Here is a 20643-nt window from a genome sequence, read left to right on the forward strand (position 1 = left end):
ATACTGTAAATTTTCAAATACTAGTATGCATGCAGTACTATTTCAGTAATAGTAAGATGGAATTATAACTCAAGATAGTAGACACTTCTTCTCCTAATAAAGTCAGTCGTATGCTCAGGATCTCGTCCTCTATTTCAAAAAGAAGTAGATACTTCTTCTACCCCTTGGCTTGCGCCAACCGTTAGACCCGGTAAAGTATATGGCAGGTGATATCTACATGTTCGGTAGGGCCAAGACTTAAGCAAACAGACACCTCCAAATTAACAGCTACTGCAAACTATTGAACCTACTACCTGAAACAGCATAAATGCCAAGTATTGTGAGATTTGCCGAGTGCAATTTGGGCACAATGTCACTGTGATGCCTAATGCCTGAAAAGTCGTGGTTCTACATGGAACTTACTCTATATAGTTCAATTTTCAAAAAATAATGAAAATTGTATTTAGCCTACCATATTCTCTGAAATGTAGTAGATGTATTTATCTCTTTGCCGAAACTTAGTGTACGCGACAAGATAGAAGACGAAATTGTATACAGCCATATTTTTAATTAGCATCTTTTTTTTGAAACATCAATCGATGCGTATGACTATTTAATTTGCATCATGCCTGTAGACACTCATACAGATACATTCTACACTTTTTTGTAACATGTAATTTTTGTTACGACTCTCCAATATAGCCTACTTCTTTTAGTGAAAAGTTCACTCACAATATATCTTGTCCCAGACCTAGTAATATTTGATTTCAGTATAAACATGTAATATAGGTCAAAAATTAATCCAGTATATAAATAAAACTAGATGTGAGGGTACATTGTGGCTATGCAAAATACTTGGAAAGAGAATAAAGTAGACAAGTTTGAAATATGGGTCCAGTTATTCTTACATTGTTAATATCTGGGTTGCCCTTACGTCCAGACACGAGCTCCATGATTATAACTCCCAGACTATAGATATCTGACTTGAATGACACCACACCATGATGTATGAATTCCGGAGCGGTGTATCCACTACATAAGCACGATGTACAATTGATTTTCATAAAACCTTTTATTGAAAAAAGCATGCTGTACAGTTATATCATTTGTGGTATAAATTAAAGTAGACTTTGCAAAAGTGCGCTCTCCGTATGCAAGCTTACATTGATATTGCAGAGTTACTAGTGACCGCGTGTGTTGCTCCATCAAGGAGTTTTGATATACCAAAATCTGTTATTTTTGGTACCATAAGATCATCAACCAGTATGTTGGGAGGTTTCAGATCTCTGTGAATAATACCCTTTTCATGGTGAAGATAATCCAGGCCGTTGCATATTCCTTTAATAATTTGGTACCGTGTGTGCCATTCAAGTCCCCTTAATTCATCTATATAAGAAAGAAAAGACTAAAAGTGAGGAAGAAAGAAAGATAATGAAATAAATTACAATATGTTGTTTACATTATTGTACCTTTAATATATCTGTCGAGGCTTCCGTTCTTGATATACTCAAAACAGAGTAATCGTTCTCTTATCTCGGCAAATATAAACTTGATTGCTTCTTCCGGGTTTGGATTTGCCATTGCTTTACCCTCTGTATTAGCACAGTAGCCTAGCAAACGTACTATGTTTTGGTGCTTAACACTGATCATAGAAGTAGCCTCGCAATAAAATAGTTTCTCATCGATTGTATGGCTGTTTAAGAGCCTTTTAACAGCAACACTCCCGTTTTGTAGATCCCCCTGTTTAAGTTGTCTTGTTAGCAGAACCAACAGATTTTGGACCAAGTTCAGGTCTGCAGTGAGAAAGCTTTTATGATGTGAATTTTCCAACTTAAGTTTACCTTGTAAACGACTCCGAATCCACCCTGGCCAATTACTCTGGTGACAGCGAAATATTCCGTGATGTGCTGTAAAAGTGCTAATGACACATTTATTGGCTCCACGTTCACGTCAAGTATCATATGCTCCAGGACATTAGATTCAAATTCTATATTCACCCTGATCACAACGTGCACATCCATTAGCATACCATCATAAATTAATTTGTTTCCTAAATACAGAATGTTCATCGACAGTACAGGGCAGACATTCATATTTGATTCAATTATTCCTTCATATTAGTTAATTAATTGAAGCATGAAAAGAATAAAATAAACTTTATTAATTTTGTTGATGGTACTAACTAATAAATCTGCATCGTGAAAGCATGAACTACAAGTCAGCATTGCCGAGAGGCAGCTCAGTTGCAAATTCTTACGCATGAGCATTGAACAAGGTTGGAAGTTAAGACACCAGCATACAGAAGTCAGAACCATTTGAAATAGCTCTAAGCAATCAAATGAAGTCTCTGATAACGTACCGTTGTGTCTAGCGGTCAGCCGAGCCTGTATTTTATGTGATGATTTAGATGATTTTTCTGATGAAAATACTGAGATGCACACAGACCATATGGTCACCCATACTGTAGCTAAACGTGTACATAGGAAAAAAGTCTTATGACAAGACTAAAATTCGGAGAAGTGACAGACTAAGAATAAAAAAGATAACAAAAAAATCTGATGGAGGGTTTAAGGGGTATGACATGGAATAGTGAGGGGTTTCGGGATCTGGGCAATCATCTGTTTGTTACCGAGGCAATTAGGGAACACCGTTTGAATTTTATCGCCCTTTTGGAAACAGGGAGATCAAACTTCAGTTGAGCTTTTTATCTAGTTTGGCAGCGGGTCGTGAATTTGCGTGATTTTGTCTTCCACCTCATGGCCGATCGGGAGGGATTCTTGTGGGAATTAACACTCAAACCCTCTCGGTTAAGAAAGTGGATAATGGAGATTTTTGTGTCAAACTTCATATTAGATCTAAGCTAGATGGTTTTGAGTGGGTTCTTCAAGTATATGGCGCTGCTCAAGATGTTCATAAAGCCGAATTTTTATCCGAGTCCGTATGTGTGAAACTGAAACCTTACCGACACTACTGAAACCTTACTGAGATGGCAATGACTTGACCGCACGGATAGCGAGATTGCGCACGTACGGTGCATCCCAAGAGGACCCTGCAAGCAAAGGACTATCGCCGAGGGCCTGACAATGCACCACTGGGCACCGGACATCCACAATCCTGGGCATACACGAAATCGCCCAATACTTGCAAGTCTGACGCCTGCTCAAGGACATGGCGCTGTCAACTGAACCTGACAAACTGGTATAGCAGCTACTGTTTAACTCGCCTCCTTCCAGGGATCAGTGGCCTGCAGCACATCGAAGCTTAGAGCATCTCCAGTCGCGTCCCCCAAACCATCCTCCAAACCGCGCCGGATCGAGCGTTTTGGGGACGTGTTTTGTTCGTGCCGCGTTTGGGGGACGTCGCTCCCCAGCCGCGTCCCCCAAACGCCGCCCCCAAATGAATATTTGTGCACGAAAATAAAGGTTTTTCATTCAATTTTGATTATATATTACAAAGTTTGAATGAAAACGGCTAGATTTCATCTAAACCTAGACTACTGACCGCCCGGCGGCGCGTTCGACGGCCCCGCCCCGTCGTCGCCTCCCCTACGCCGCAGCTCCTCCTGCGCGCGCCTCCTCTCCTTGCGTTCGGCGGTGGCCGACGGTGCCGCTCCCGCCGCGCGTCCTCCGCCGTCCCTCGCTGCGCCGCTCGGAGGGAGAGCTCGATGGCGCGATGAATATGCGCCTCTTCGAGGGCACGGGCGTCGTCCCGGAGCTTCTTCTCCGACTCGAAGGACTCGACGAGGGCGCGTTGCTGATCGGCCGTCTCGTCCCGGGTGCGGGCGTCGTCGTCGGACCGGTCGAACTTCGTTGCCGTCGTCGCTGCCGTGCCCTCCACCTCGGTCTCCTCCGCCTCGGCCTCCTCCTCCTCCTCCATTGGCGCCTCCTCCTCCACATCCGTTGGCGCCTCCATCATCGCCGCCGCAAACGCGTCGGCCGCCGCCAACTGCTCGCCCGCCTCCCCCATAGCGCCGTAAGCGCCGCCTCGCCGCCGACGCTCCTCCGCCGTCGCCGCCGGCTGAGCTCGATCGACTCACGCCGCCGGCGCTCGATCGAGTCACGCCGTTCACGGAACAGGCGCCGCCGCTCATCGCGCCGGCGCCGGCGCTCGTCACCCCATCGCTGCTCCATCTCCTCCCGCACGGCGCCGTCGCGCCTCTTGTCCCGTCGAGGCGTCGAACGCCGCAACGGTGTCGCACCGTCGCTCGCCACGCTGCGCCGCCGCGGCCTCCTCGCCGCGGAGGCAGGGGCGGAGAACGCCGCTAGATCCGCCGCCGTCGCGCTCACGCCGGCGGCGGGCCTCCTCCTCGAGTGCCTCCTCGAGTGCCGCACGCCGCCGCCGGCTCGTCAATGGAGGAGACGGCGGTGGAGGGAAGTGGCCATCGCCGGGCGGTTCGCCATTGCCACCGGTGATGGAGGAGACGGCCGTGGAGCGACGAGGGCTGTGTTTGTTGCCGGCGGGGTGTGGTGGCTACCATTGATGAGCCGGGAGACCTTTTATAGACGCCGGCGTCGGGAAGAAAGCGGGAACGTACGAGAAGAGGCGGGAAGATCGCGCGAACGGGCGGTGGCGTGCGAACGCCGGCGACGCGTGGAGGCTGCACAGCACCGACGAGACGTCTCGCCTGCCCCTCCGTCGCCATTAAGGCAAAGATGCCGCTGCGCGCGAATAACTTCCGTCGCGAGGTAGGCGACGGTTAGGTTAAAATTAACTGTGCCGCTGACGCGTCGGCCCCGCGCCTCCTCGCCTCTCATTTCGTTGTGTCCAGCGTCCTCGGAGCGTCCCCTGTGGGACGGGGACGGGCTCGGGGCGCCGGACACCGTATCGGGCCGCGCCGGACAAAAATGGGCTTTGGGGGATGCGGCTGGAACTCTTTTTTTGTCCGGCGCGCCCCAAATCCCTTTGGGGGACGGTTTGGGGGACGCGACTGGAGATGCTCTTATACGGAAGACATGGGCGCCGGCGAGCCACGAGTGAAATTCTTGCAATCACGATGGATCCCTCTTCAAGCTCTCTGCTTGGACTTCGGATTTGGAAGCGATACCGGTGGCTAGGAGGTTGGCGATCCCGGAGCCAATGTCGGGAAAGGGGGCGCGCCCAACTCCAGCCAGTACGGCGGCGGTGACGAACGTTGCCGGACAGATCAAAATCCTCCAGTACAGCGTCCTTGTTCATGTCGTGAGGGTGGAGGAAGTGATCGAGGAGTTTCAGGTCCGGGCACATGGATCGCTGGGTCGTGGGCCGGCGGGGTCCAGGGACCTTGGAGACGGAGGGCCTGATGGCGGCGGCGGCGGGGGCAGAGCGCTGGTCCTCAGAGGGCCTGGCACAACCTGGCTTGGTCGCGCCTGGTTCCTGATCGTCGTCGAGGCCCAGGAGGTGGTGGCGGTGCTGCCCGGCCGTGCAATGATCCGGATCGTCGCCGCGGACTTGCTGTGCATGCGGCGGCGCCGGAGCCAGAGAAGAGGGGGGCCCTGCCAGGTGTGAACAGTCCGGCGCCCTTGACCATTCAAACGCACGGCGTCGAGACAAAGCAACGGCAGACCTTGGCAGGTAAAGCTGCGGAGACAGCAGCAGAGGCGACCGCCTTTGGTCAGAGAGAAGGGAAAGAAAAGTGGGTTGGACCAGTCGTGGTTGAGGTGTTGGAGCCGTTGGGAGCGAAGCGCTTGGCAGTTCGAGAGCCTCTCGTTTTGGAGGCGGGACACGCTGCCGACCAGGTGCAGTGGGAAGATGCGCCGGATACGCTGCCGATCGCTGATCCCGAGCTGATCGTCCCTGAGACCGCGGAGTTGGGGGGGGGGGGGGCAGACAGAGGTGCAGAGCCAATCGGAGGCGTCCCCTGCTGGCTCGTCAGTGGGGCCTTCTGAGCGCCCCCTATCCACCGATTTGGACGGCACCTACGCGGGAAAAGAGGTGTGCGTGACACGCACCGGTTTGGACGGCGTTTGCGCGGGAGAGGAGGAGTTCGTGTCACATGCCGAAGGTTACGTGCCTATCAGCGTGTCGGAGCAGGGTTCGACGCGAGGTGTTCCGTTGGAGTCGCCTGGGTCGAGCAGCCCCTTGGCAGGCAGTGGGACCCAGAGGTCTTATACGGGCCCAAACAGTCAGATGCAGATGGTGCCTAGAAGGCTGGCCCAACAGCTTGAACAGGAGCAGGTTTCGGTGGAGGGCCAGCATGAGGAGGATCGGGAGGGACTGGCTGCTGAGAGGGAGAAGGAGAAGCTAGAACTTGCTCGCGTCAAGAACTTTTGCTCCTCCCTTCTCAAAACCCTAGCTCCTCGTCTTCTAAATGAGTATGAGAAGGCTACAGGGCTCAGGGCGGACGCGGAGCCATTCACTCCAAAACGGGTGACGAGAAGATCGGCGGCAGCGCTGGCCGGCACGCAAGTCAAGATGGCATCCGCGGCGGAGAGCTCGTTGCTCAAAGCGTTGGGCTTTTGCCCGGAGAACCTCTCGGTAGGTGAGGATGATCTCAGGCGCTTCAAGGAGTTCTTCAACTCCCCGATCCATGACACACACCCGAGAGTGATGTTGCCATCTTTGGCAAGGAGATCCCCACGAGCTTAGAGAGAGAGGTGCACTGCAGGGTGGCAGTGCCGGCGCAGTAGGACGCAGGAGCTTGGAGAGAGTTTTAGATTAGATCCATGGATTGTACTTTCGAGATTCTGTGCTAGAACGTCAGAGGTCTGAACGATCCAGCCAAGAGAGATGCGGTGCGTGAGTTCATTTGCTAGTCTTAGAGTAAGCATTGTGTGCCTCCAGGAGATGAGGTTGGATGTAATCGATAACTTCTTGGTAATGCAATGTCTGGGACCATCGTTTGATGGGTATGTTCATTTGCCTGCAGTGGAGACGAGAGGAGGGATCTTGTTAGCTTGGAACAAATCCGTTGTAGACATTGCACCTATTAGCTTCGATGCGTATGCAGTTACCGGGGAAGTAATCCCTAGAGATAATAATAGGTGGTAGTTAACCACGGTGTATGGGACGCAAACCCATGAGGATAAGCTGAGCTTCTTACTTGAGCTTATGGAGAGGAGAAGCCTTTGCCCTGGGCCATGGTTGCTTCTTGGCGACTTCAACATGATCATGTATGCGGATGAGAAAAACAATGACCGTCTAGACAAATTCATGATGACGACTTTTAGGCATTTTGTCCAGGAGCATGAGATCAAAGATCTCTACCTTCATGGTCGGAGGTTTACTTGGAGTACTGAGAGGGAGGTGCCCACGCTTACTCGTATTGACAAGGCCTTTGTATCTGTGGACTGGGATCTGATGCACCTTGATTCCATCCTGCAGGCCCTTTCCTCTTCGGTTTCGGATCATGCTCCAATCCACCTTTCCCTAAGCGCGCCTTTCAAGCCAAAGAGGAGGTTCAAATTCGAGACCTTTTGGCTAAACCTTGAGGGTTTTGAGGATGCCCTGAGAGAAGCTTGGGTTTGCGACCCCAGCATTATAGACCCCTTTAGACGCCTTGATGCCCTTTTCCTCAATGCTGCGGAATTCTTCCAAGCATGGGGAGAGAAAAAAGTGGGGAACATCAAACTCAAAATCGCGATGGCGAACACCTAGATCCTTAGATTTGACGTAGCGCAAGAGTCTAGAGCACTTTCACAGGAGGAGGCATGGTTGAGGAAAATGCTAAAGCACGTGGTGCTGGGGCTGGCTTCCCTAGAGTGTACCATTGCGAGACAAAGATCGAGAATAAGATGGCTGAAAGAGGGGGACGCTAATACTAAGCTTTTCCATGCCGTGGCGAATGAGAGGAGGACGAAAAACTACATCGCAGCGGTGAGAGTGGGAGATGAAACTGCGACCACCCAGGAGAGAAAGAATGAGATGTTCACGGAGGAGTTTGAGAGGCTTATGGGGAGCATTCAAACCAGAGCTCACACCATCGACCTGGAAGCGCTTGACATTCCGGTAGCGGACCTTGCTGAGTTAGACAACATGTTCACGCAGGAGGAAGTTTGGAACACTATCCGCGAGATGCCGAATGACCGTGCACCTCGGCCGGATGGCTTCACTAGCGCGTTTTACCAGAGAGCCTGGCCGATCATAAAACATGATATTCTGGCAGGGATTATGAAACTGGGAGTGGGAGATGGTAGAGGTTTTGCTAGGCTAAACAGAGCACTGATCACGCTCATCCCCAAGAGACCTGAGGCTATTGAGACAAAGGACTTTAGGCCCATCAGTCTAGTTCATAGCTTTGCGAAACTGTTCTCTAAAATCATTGCTAATCGTCTCCGGTCAAGGCTTGGGAGATTGTGAGTATGAATCAATCGGCGTTCATCAAACACCGGAGTTTACATGACAATTTTGTTCTAGTTAGACAGGTGGCCAGAAGATCAACATGAGGAGACAGACTGGGGTGCTTCTGAAGCTAGACCTAGCGAGAGCGTTCGACTCTATCTCTTGGAGTTTCATGTTTGAGGTGCTGAGGAGAATGGGGTTTGGCGAGAGATTCCTAAAATGGATCGCCCTTCTGTTACACATGGCGAACACGAGGGTCATGGTGAACGGAGTGCCAGGAGACAGGGTCTACCGTGGACGAGGTTTGAAGCAGGGTGACCCAACTTCACCCATGCTGCTTGTGGCGGCGATGGAGTCCCTGTCTGCCATGATCACTATGGCGGCTGAGAACGGGCTCTTTGGGAACCTGGCGGCTATCTCGCCCTTACAGAGGCTATCAATTTATGCTGATGACGTGGTGATATTCCTAAAACTGGAGAGCAGGGAGTTATGGGCCATAAGACAGATCCTAGGCCTTTTTGGCGAGGCCTCAGGCCTAAAGGTCAACTATAGAAAGACGTCGGCTACCCTGATTCGAGGAACACGGGAAGATGAGGAGAGGACCACCCGAATCCTAGGATGTGAGTTGGTGCGGTTCTCGATCAGATATCTGGGGCTTCAGTTAGCTCTCAGACCCCTGACTAAAGCGGAGTGGCAACCGATGTTGGACCAAGTTATCAAATGCGTGCCATCGTGGCAGAGAGGGCTCATTCGGAGAGAGGGGAGGCTTGTGCTAGTAAACTCAGTTGTGGAGACTAGGGCAGTGCATCAAATGGTGGTCGTAGAGGCCCCTGTATGGCTGCTGGAGGAAATAAACAAATGGATGAGAGCGTTTTTCTGGGCTGGCAAGGATGAGGTCCAAGGAGGGCAGTGCCTAGTGGGTGGAAAACCATTTGCAAACCAAAGAAGTTTGGAGGTCTAGGAGTGAAGGATCCGAGGTTGCAGGGCTTGGCGCTCCGAGTGAGGTGGTTCTGGCTCCGACGTACGGACGGGACAAGGCCGTGGCAGGGCTTGCCAGGGCTGAAGGACCCAGAGGCGGAGGAGCTGTTCCAGAGCCTAGCACACTTCCAAGTGGGCGATGGGGTATCAACATACTTCTGGAAGGATAGATGGATCAGCGGGTTTACCGCGGCGAGGGTCCCAACAAGGAGGAAAAATGAGCGGCTCGTAGGAGAGGAACTTCTTGAGGACGGATGGATAGACGATATGTTGGGAGAGATGACAGAGGAGCTCTGGAGGGAATGTCTGACTCTTTGGGAGGCAGTAGAATCTGTGCAGAGGGTTGCAGGAAGCCCGGACCACATCTGCTGGAAAGGGGTGGAATCCGGAAGGTATCCGGCGAAAGGCACCTACGGTATGCTTTGCCAAGGGAGCATGAGGTGGAGCATGAGTAAGCTAGTGTGGGGATCCTTCTCCCCCATGAAATGCAAGATGTTCGCATGGCTTACCTGAGATATCGGTTGTGGACCTCGGACAGGAGGGCGAGACATGGGCTCCAGGAGCACCCGGATGCTTGCTACACATGCCTGCAGGAGGAGGACAATGTGGATCATATTCTAACCATTTGTCCTTATGCGAGATAGGTGTGGTGCACAGTCTTACACAGTGCAAGCCTACAGCTCACGGACCCAGGATCCACAGGCAACTTGCAGAGATGGTGGATGGAGACCCGCAAGCGAGTGAGGAGGATCGACAGGAAACGCTTCGACTCCATGGTGATTTGCACGGCTTTAACGCTCTGGAAGCAACGGAACGCGAGGGCTTTCGTGGACACAAGGAGGCAGAAGAATGTTGATCAAATGCTACAGGAGATCAGAGACGAGTTCCATCTTTGGGAGAGAGCGAAGAGAGGAAGGAGTTTAGATGTCGCGAGATAGTAGGCCTAGGCAGAGTTAGGGCATGCGTGGCTTCTCGGGCATGATGTTCACATATGGTTACCGAGTCTTGTAAATATTGTTGCTCTCTTCTTTAAAGATAAGGCACGTTTTGCGCGTGCTCTTGAAAAAAAATTGTTACTATCGCTTCGGACCGGTTGTTGGACAGCCAATCACTTAGCACGACGCAGGCTGCAGCACCACCGACGATGCCTACTCTGTGATCAAGAACCAGAGACAATGCGCCACCTAAATCTTGCGTTGCCCATTCTCCAGGCAGGTAGGTCTGGCATGAAGTCCTGTCATGGCTGCGCATGACCTGCACCCCTCCATCCAATGAAACATCACTGCTGGACTGGTGGGTAAGCGAGAGACAGAGCGCCTTTAAGACGATGCACGCAGGCCTCGCTTCCAGGATGTCGCTCACGCCATGGAGTATGGAAGCACTCGAACGACTGCATTTTAAACAATGCGAGGCCAACAGTGAGCGTTCTAGTCAACAAAATCAAGGATGAAGCTATGCATTGGCTCAAGGGCTCAAGGCAGGTGCAATGGGGCTAGGCGTTGTGCTACCGAGGATCTGGGATGTCCACCAAGAGCATCTTCAGTCCTCTCCCCGGGAAGGTCTTCAGGACGCCTTTTTTCATTCGGATGGACGAAAACGGCCTAGTCACGCTCCCAGATCCTCGTTTCCGCTCGGATTTAGCCTTTCATCCATCCGGTGAACCCATGTCAATCCCCCCCCCCCCCCCGGGGGAGCGCTCGGGAACTCCGGACGAGAGAAAAGCGCGGGAATCGTCTGGTGGCCCCGACTTGTCGGTGACAAAGGCCGATCGTCATCCTCGTCACATCGTCTTCCCGAGATACGCCACACATGCGTTTGAGGGTAATTTTTAGAAGAAATTTGTAGTTCTACGGAAATACCCTCGTCGAACGAAAGCTTTGAACAAACTAAGTGGTGCAACATAGACAAATTACATATAAAACTTCGGAAAAACATAAAAAATACATATGAAAACTTTGAAACAAAATTAAACTACTTCTTCCTAGATGGCCCCGTCTCATCATCCTCACGGTGACGCTTCCGGCTCGTCACCTCCTCCGAAGAGCCGGTGTCCTTCGACGTGTCAGAGGAAGTTGTGTCCTCCTCGACGTCGAAGGTGCTCGCCGGCTGCGCCTTCTCCTTCGCCTTCGCATCTGCCTGCGCCTTCGCCCGGGCCGCCGCATCAGCCTCCTCCTCCTCCTCCTCCTCAGCCTCTTCCTCGGCCTCTTCATCCTCCTCCTCATCGGCATCCCATTCCTCCTTGCTGCCCAGCGGCGGGGAATCGTTGCTGCTAGACGTTGCAGCTCGGACCCACCAATGGCGCCATCCAGGCAATTTCCCCTCGCTGTTGGTGTCCGATGGCAAAGAGATATTGCTCATGCTGACAGAGGATGGTGAGGAGAGAAGAGATGAATGGCGTCGGCCATCGGAAACCGTATATGTAGGTCTATCGACGAAGAGAGCGGCGGTTGCTCTTCCGCGAAGTTCGTGCTCTATTACGGCGGTTCTCGCGTCGAGGCCACTGCGACGGTTCCCGACGAGGCGTTTGGGCTCCCCAGACCACTTCGCGGACCATTATGGTGGTTCAATGCGTCGAGGCCACTCTGACGGTTCCCCTTCCCGGTGACTGCATCATCGCTATGTACGCGGTGGGTGAGCGTCAGCAGGCGACCATGGGCTCACCGCTGGGAAAATGGGCCTCCCCAGGCCAAAAAAAAATACATCTATCCGGCGCAAAATAGCGCCGGATTTCAGCCTGGCGAGCCCCAACGGCTGGAGATGCTCGCGTCCCCAAACCGTCCCCAAAGGGATTTAGGGCGCGCTGGACAAAAAAACGTTCCCAGCCGCGTCCCCCAAACCTATTTTTTGTCCGGCGCGGCCCGATACGGTGTCCGGCGCCCCGAGCCCGCCCCCATCCCACAAGGGACGCACCGGGCACGCCGGACACAATGAAAAGCGAGGCGAGGCATGGCGGGACCGACGCATCAGCGACTCAGAAGCCTAAACCCCGTCGCCTACCTTTGGTCAAGTGACGTTAATGGCGTCCCAGTTTTCCCAGGCGACGCAGGGACGCGTCTCGTCGTGCATGGCCGTGTGGCCGCCCGCGCCGGTGTTATTGCGTCCAACTGCCCACTTCCGCTTCACCTGCCGCCGCTGTACATTAAGAGGCCCTGCGGTTCATCCCAATCTCTCGCCGCTCCCAAATATTGTCCTCGCCGCCCCCAGATCTTCTCCTCGCCATTCCAAGCAATGTCGTCGTCCTCCCGCAAGATCACCGCGGCGAACGGCTTCGGCCGCATCAACCTCACCGTGAAGGAGAGGTGGGCGTTGTACCAAGCGGGATATCCCGTCCCGCCGGATAGGCGTCTGCCAAGCAACAGCGGCTGGAAGATGGCCGTGAAAGGCATAGGCATCCCGCCGCCGCCGATGCCGGGCACGGAGCGCTGGAAGGACGCCATCAGGGCCTGGTGGGCTGCACTCGACGCCGAGGAGCGGGCCGTTCTGACCTGGGCGGCCAAAGACAACGACGCCTGGTGGGGCACCTACTTCCGGCGCAGTACGACATGGAGATGCGCAGCACCATCGGCCTCGTCGGTGGGCCGAACAGCTGGAACATGGACGGGCGCACCCTGTTCTGGGGCGTTCCGGGGCGCACCCTGCAGAACGTCATCCACGGCATCCACAATGGCGGGCATCATCCTTACCGCCACCGTCTTCCTCCTCAGGACCGGCCCGATCGACGCCATCCTCGTCGTACCGCTCCATGTCCTACACCGTCCCCAATTGCGTGGTGAAGGAGGAGCCGGCGACGCCCGTCAATCTGAGGCACGGCGGCAGCGGCAGCCGGCGACAGCAAGAGAGGCGCGGCGGCGCCCTCCTCATCCCGAAGCCGGAGGTGAAGGAGGAGCAGGACGACGAGGAAGCAGCGAAGGCGGCGCGGCTGGCGGAGTACGAGCGGTAGCAGCGGCTCATCGCCAGCAGCGACGACCCCGTAGACGACCCAGGGCTGCGAGCGGCGTTCTTGGCGTCGCTGAACGACAAGGACGCCTGGAGGGGCGAACTCGACACGGCGATCGCCATGTCCATCCGCGACACCGGCAAGCCGCTCGTGGACCTCACCGACGACGGCGAGGCAGGACCAAGCGGCCTGGTGAAGGACGAGCCCGTCGACGAGCATGTCAAGAAGGAGGTCGTCACTGACGACATGTACAACTTCCACCAGTACTACGACGCCTCCGGCCGCCGCAAGTACTTTTAGATTATGTTTAGTTTAAATTTAGTCGAATCTCGTTCGAATCTATGTAATATATGCCAATCTGGATGAATTTAATCGAATCTCGCTCAAGTTTTAAATTTCTGAAATTTTGTTTGGAGGACGCGACTAGGGAGTAACGTCCCCAAACGCGGCAGGAACAAAACACGTCCCCCAAACGTTCAATCTGGTGCCGTTTAGGGACGATTTGGATGACGCGACGACGGGAGACGTCCCCCAAAGTTTTCTTTTTTGTAGTTTGCAATTCACCTCCTAGGAGGTTTGTAGCCAAACTCTACCATGAAACGCAAAGGTTATTGTGTTTTCTCGAAAAATATAGGAAATCCGGAGATTACATGGGGTGAAGTATACATTGCTTTTGCATATCTTTTCCTCCTCGAAATAGGCTTTCGCCCCGCTATATTAATATAGCAACCAACCAACCGATACAAGATCGAGATCAACGCTGGGGCAAGCAGCACACCAAAGCCCAAGAGAAACAAAAGAAGAAGAAAAAAAGAAAGCAAAGTCGACCAAGTCGGCTCGACGAAAACGCTAATGATCCGCCACCGTTGCGCCCTCCGGAGAATTCCCACCACAAACTTAGCCCTCCGAAGCGCCGCATACCAAAGCAACACCTTCAAGAAGGGATGCGACGATGACGACGCTGCTGCCCGGACAAATCCTAGGGTTTCCCCCGGTATGCGGGAGGGGTGTGGGGAGGGGGGAACCCAACGCCCTCCAAGAAGGAATGGCGGCGCCCGCAGACGTCACCGCGTTGGTGTCGGAACTCCGACAGGGATTTCTCCCACCCCCCAAAGAACCACGACCCCGGACGCTCCATCGCGCTCCGCCCACCTCACCACCCACCAGCTTGCGCCACCACGGTCTTGGAGTCACTACCGCCGTCTCACCGTGGTCAAGCAACGACGACCGACCGAAACGAGAAGAGACAAGCAGGGCTAGGAAGCGGCTGAACAGCGACAACGCGGGAGGGCACAACCTCCACCGCCGCCTGCGGTAACCGACCGGACGTGGCTCGAGGAGCAAACCAGGCCCCTACTGGCCCGGCCGAGCCCTGCAGGCTCGTGAAGCTCCCATGGCCACGCTGCAGTCAGCGCGCCGCCGTCCAGACCCCCGCAGCACAGGCCGCTCCGTCGCTCGCCGGAGACAAACACAGGGAGCCGTACCTAGCCCGCCCAGGCCCAGATGGGGCCCAAAGGACCCAGATCCGGGCCAGGAGCGCGCCGCCGGCAGCTTCCATGTCGCCGCGCCGCCAAGTGGCCGCGCCGCCGCCATCAGGCCACCCAGCACCGCGCCGCCCGAGAGCCGCGCCGCCGCCGGAACGCAGAAGAACTAGGGAGCACCGCCGCCAGCTCGCCAGCCCCGCCTGGAGAAGGAGCGCGCCGGGTAGAGGAGGGGCCACCGCCGCCGGCACCGCCCGGGCTTTGCCCGGCGGCGGCGACGGGGGAAGGGCGGAGGGGGAGGGTCGACGGGGGCTAGGGTTGGGGCGCCCTGGAGCCGCCCGCGGGGGGAGCGACCCGAGGACGAGGGGGAAAAAGGATCATCTCAATTCTTGCATATCTTTTTAAGCAAGACGCATCCTGCGAATCGTATATAATTCCAGATCGAGCAGTCAGGACTCAAGCGAGCAAGAAAGAAATGTTGAACCTCGTAAAAGAGTGCACTGGCCTCAAGCCGTCAACCATACTTTTTTTTAACAAAGGGAAAAGCTTTTCTTTTATCTATTAATTAAAAAGAAAATGCTTATATAACAGAAAATCAAGTAAAATCCGATACAAATAGGGTCAAGCCCACCGAGCAACAACACAACAGTGTCGTGCCCACTCTTGCGACAACACATCAAACACCACAACAAGAGACCAACCACGCGAGCACAACCAACGGTGATCCAATCCACCAAACTAGCCGATCTCCCACCACTGCCGAAGAGAACAAGCCGCACCTACAATGGGAGGAGCAAACTCGGAACGATCCCACAAAGGTGAAGAAATGGCGACCGATACACCAACAACCAAAGTTGTCGAACATCCGAAGTCCCCGCTCCACGCAGGGACGTGGTCAACCAAGACGACCATCTTCTGGGGCCACCACCCAGGCATACCACCACTCACTCTCGAGTTGCAACGCCATACGAACCGTCAACCCATAGCCCAAGGTTCAAAGGGAAGCCGGCCGCAGACCATTACCATCACACCAACTCATCCGAGGCCGCCGCCCCGACATAAAGACGAAGCACCCGTTCTAGGACGCGTCGATCAAGCCAGTAGTACCACCGCATAAGCGACACAACACTGCCACCCAAGCCATGAGGCGCCACAGCCAGACCTCATAAGGCCACCACTGCGATGATTTCCAAGGCCACCTCCTCGGCGCACAAACACAACCTCTCGAGGCTGCCACCCCGATATCCACCACACCATCGATGAGAGAGACACGAGCAACGGAGCAAGCATCCAATTGTGGACCCTACAAGGTGATGCCTCCAACGAGGTAGCGCGTATCCGGTGTCCGTCACCATCGCCCGCTTTGGCAACCTAAAGTTAGGATTTCTCCCGGAGAGCCACAACCCCGTGAGGCGAGAAGTGGAGCTGCACAACTACATGACGCCGAGGGTGGCGCTGTTTTCTGCATTGACCAGTGTCAATGCAAGGCTTTCACCTGCAGCTTCTCTTCACCCTCGACGGATCTAAGGCACCAATGACATCCACAGCGCCGGAATATTGGATACTGCATGAAAGCACTCTCTTGTCGTCCGCCTAGCACTACCGCGGGAACATCCGTCGTGGCACCTCACGCCACAAAGAAGGCTTCATCACCATTGCTCGGGGAAGAGCACACTCACGCCATGAACAGACCCAGCAGCTCACCATCAAGCCCGGGTCGCGGTCCCGGGTACCTCGCACTTCCTCCAACGGGGCTACACCGCAACCTCGCTACGCCTAGAGATCACCACAGCTGACCGCAGAACCTGCCGCCACGACCCGGCCGCAAGTCCGCCATATCTGAATGCGAGGGCACGCCGGCAGGCTGGCCATGCAGCACCGGCCGTCTGCCGTAGGCCATGGCCCCTCTCCTTCCGTCGCGCACAGGAGCCCCTCCTACTTCATCCGGGCAGTCGCTGGTGGCAGCGGCGGCGAGTTGGGGATCGGGAGTGGGACTTGGCGGCGGTGGATCTGGTGCGCCCCCTGCATGCTGCCCCTGAGAGCAGCACGGGAGCGAGTTTTCTACTATAGTTTTATTTTTTTCAAATCAACCATACTTATCAGGTACATGCAGCAGAGATATCAGATGAGAGCTCGTCTTACCTGTCGCTTGAAGTATCAGGTAAATCTTCTTGGACTGTCTCCCTCCGAGGGTTAAAATAGATACCAATTGCGAAAATCATGTCTTCAGCACTGATAAAGAAGCCAACAATGCTTCCGTTGGTCTGCCGAGGACTGCGGAAAAGAGTCCCCCCTCCTTTTCCATACGGTCCATAGCTACCGGTATTCGTGACAAAGAAAAGCGATGTTACAACATCTGAATATTCGGAGCTCGGACCGATTGTTCCAGAAATTTCCATCAGATAATCAGACTGGCCAAGAAGAATCTACAATTGAAGTAAATTGATTACCATCCTTGCTATTTGTTTATGGTGATAATTAATGGATAACATGGAATAACAAATGAAAGAGAAATGACATTTTGCTATTTTTTCTTGAGAAATCTTTATTGCACTAGAGTTGAACAACACCCCACATTAAAATATTAGTCATCTCTTTTTAACGTGAATAGTCTATTTTTAACCAAAAACGTACTATGATCATATCACCAAGGGTGAGGAAATATTTCAAAGGAATGGAAGTTCGTTAAACCGCATATAGTATTTCATGGAAAGTCTCCTTCTGTGTGTACTACTTCCGTTTCACAATAGGTTACATCCTAGAAAATAATGCAACTTCTTACTTGCAAGGAAAAAGCAAAGACACTTGCCTCACTTTGACTTAGAATGCAAAAAAAAAAAACTATTTAGGTTGGTGGGATATGGAAATAGTATCATCATACTCTTCATAAATAATAGTTTCAAAATATCATAAGTTTATCTCTATTGCCTGCTCACAAAAATAGTAGTAAGGCTGGTTGTTTAGTTTGACACACATTTTGTTTGCTTGTAAACCAAAGTACTCGCTTCGTTCCAAATTAATTGACATAACTTTGTCTAGATTCGGTCAATTAATTAGAACTGTGGGGGTATGTTTTATGTGTTTGTAATTTAATGTTTGCTTGCATTTTCTGTTTAACTTAGCGTGTATATGCGTGTCCAAGCAGTTGACTTTTAGTTCCCGTCAATTTCAGATGACGTATGTTCCCTCTCTCTACTCTAGGCAGCTTTTTAGACAAAGAGCATATATAATATCACGGAGATATCAATTACACCCAGCCTCGACAACAATATCATGCTCTAATGGCATAAATGATGCACCTAGCCAAAAGAGAGAAAATAATTACAGAAAAAAAAAGTCCCGCTACAAAGATCCATAACTTGAAACAACAACACTGACACCACCAAGATAACACCAGAAGCTCAGCTTCTCCATAAACGACGCCCCCAAGAAGAAAATAGTATAAAAATGTTATCGTCGCCCGATCATAGATCTTAGGTTTTCACCCTGAAGAAAATTATCTCTCTCAAAACAATGCCTTCAAGAAGAACATTGCTAGGCACAACCAATTAAGGCCAGACCATTGGTTTTCACCCTGAAACATAAGACTCTAAACTTCTCCTGTGCAGCCGCCCCACATAATAGTCGATGTTACAAGCCACGAATCGCAAAGCCAATTCCACATCAGCTCCAAGATCTGACCATCATAGCTATTCCACTGATCTCGGCTTGATGACCTTCTCCGCTAGCACCATGGAAAGAAACTGAGATCCATGATATTAATAGCCAGCAGAGCTTTGAGGTGCTCCCTCTCAAACCGAACGGTCAGATAAAAATATGGGTACACAGGACTGAAAACCACCCAATCTAGCACTCTGAAGGCATTGTTCGCACAATGAATTTCGCCGGCAGGGCTTCCGGAACACGACAATCCACCCAGACTGGTTGGAACAAGCATCCGACATATCTTCGAACTTGGTGCGAGAAGAATCCTAGAACCGCCACCTTTATTTTTCGACGCGGATGAACCGACCCCCACGCCGCCGTCCGCCACCCGACGACGACGAAGGAGGTAATCGCCTCGCTAAGTCGTCGCCGCCAAGCCAATGGCAGACGCAGAAAAGAAAGCTCGGCAGCAAGTTGCGTTCCCTGGTCAGGAGCCCGGCGACGCTGCCCATGGTCGCCCGAACGAATCGGTCGAAGCCATCGTCATGGAATACCATAGAAGACGAAGCAGAACGACCAGACCCTCTAGGCCCAAAACAGGCCCAGATCGGACCCGCGCCGCCGTCGCCCACCGCTGGCTACCCGCACCCCGTCGTGTCGCTGCCTCAACCACCGCGCCAAACCCGCCTGATGTCGCACCTCCCCGCCCGGATGCGCTGGCGGACGCGCTGCCTCCACTACTCTAGGCAGCTAATCATGGCACTTCACAAGAAAGGTGTTTGACTTTGGAACCAAATGAATACCATTTAAAAAAATCAATAGCACAACAAGAATTCATACATACACATCAATAGAAAGTATACAATAATCTATATTGAAGCATCGCCATATTGTGATTGATAAACAAGTTATTACGAGACTTGTACTCACCGTATGAGAACTCCCGTCTAGAGGCTCAACCGTCCTTCCCCATGGACCAGTGGTGTGTTCTTGTCCATTGCAATCACTATATGTAAATGTGAGTGAATTGATTGCCTTACCACTGTGAACTGTCACACTTATCAGACGTCGAGGTAACACATCCACATCGTTAGGTGTCCCTGAATCGCCACCCCACGGTCCAATTTTCATAACAGAATCCTGAGTCCACTCCGGTTTAGAAAACTTATAAAGATTGACTATCTGAAACAAACGGATAACAAAAAATCACTACAGGTAAGCAAGTACCTGTTCTTTTGTTGGTTCCCTCTCAAGGTTCACATAAAGACCAATTGCGTCAACCACCTTTTCAGCATGTGCGAAGAAGCCAACAATGGTGCCACTGCGCAACACTGGACTACGGAAAGGAATTCCTCCCCCTCCTCCATAAGGTCCGTACCGACGAGTATTGGTGATAAACGTAACAGACGTTACAACATCAAAAGATTTATGGGGAGCGAAATAAGTTGTTCCAGAAACATCAGTTATTAGACCGGAGGAATATTTGGAAGAGGGACCAATTGTTCCAGAAACTTCAGTCAGGAACTCTAAGGATCCGAGTTGAATCTACAAGGGGAGAAAATGATAATCAGCCTAGATATATGTACAAGGAGGTATGCAGCTAGAGACAACTCAGACAAGCATGTATATTCTTGAGATAGAAATAAAACTTAAGTATCATATTTTTCTAATGAAATGTAGGTGGTACCCCTACCCTCTTCGTCGGTCATACAAATATTTAAACTTGAGTAAATATTAACACACTAACCGTATCAAAGCTCCCATAAGAAAAACCTTCCGAAGCTCCCCATGGACCTGCGTGGTGCAGTTTTCCCTTGTCATCTTTGTATGAAAAACAAAGTGAATATACAACCTCTCCACTACGGATTGTGACACTGTTAAGACATAAAGGTGTCCCCACAATGTCCTTATGGTTGCCTTTACACCCACCCCATGGCCCAATCTTCCTCGTAGATGCCTAATGGAAACCACATACACTTAGAAGAGAATTAATAACCAGATACAAAATAGTAATATCCTGTTTCAAAAAAAGACAAGGCGCATAAATGTAGTAAAAAATCAAATCTTACTATAGTTGACTAAGTACATGAAAGAAACTATCAAAACATATAATGATGAATACATGTACTATGAAAATATAGTGTTACCACCTAGCAGTCGCAACCCCCTGGTATGTGCCGCTTTCCTATTCAAAAGATACGAGGGCAACCCTTCTCCGAAGTTACGGGGTTATTACCCCACCCTTGCTTTGCGTGATTGAGTGATCTGCCTCGCCACTGATCTCCGACGCGGAACCTTTCTCCCCTAGACGGACATGATTGGTAGCGGCAGCGGCAATGCCAGTTACGGCGTCCAAGCAACCCGAGA

The 20643-nt window shown here is 52.1% G+C and overlaps 1 protein-coding gene across 1 annotated transcript; it reads right to left on the bottom strand.

Moving 5' to 3' along the window:
• Positions 1–1434: 1434 nt before the first annotated feature.
• Positions 1435–19814, bottom strand: LOC127304205 (leucine-rich repeat receptor protein kinase EMS1). The gene is made up of 5 exons (XM_071821098.1): positions 19504–19814; positions 19207–19416; positions 16774–17057; positions 1821–1977; positions 1435–1719 (listed from the first exon to the last, which is right to left on the bottom strand). Exons 2-5 carry the CDS (start codon positions 19405–19407, stop codon positions 1435–1437), a joined length of 927 nt encoding a protein of 308 aa, XP_071677199.1. The 5' UTR covers positions 19408–19416; positions 19504–19814.
• Positions 19815–20643: the final 829 nt, after the last annotated feature.

Source organism: Lolium perenne, chromosome 5 (genome assembly GCF_019359855.2).
Source record: "Lolium perenne isolate Kyuss_39 chromosome 5, Kyuss_2.0, whole genome shotgun sequence".
In the NCBI taxonomy this organism is placed as follows: Eukaryota; Viridiplantae; Streptophyta; class Magnoliopsida; order Poales; family Poaceae; genus Lolium; species Lolium perenne.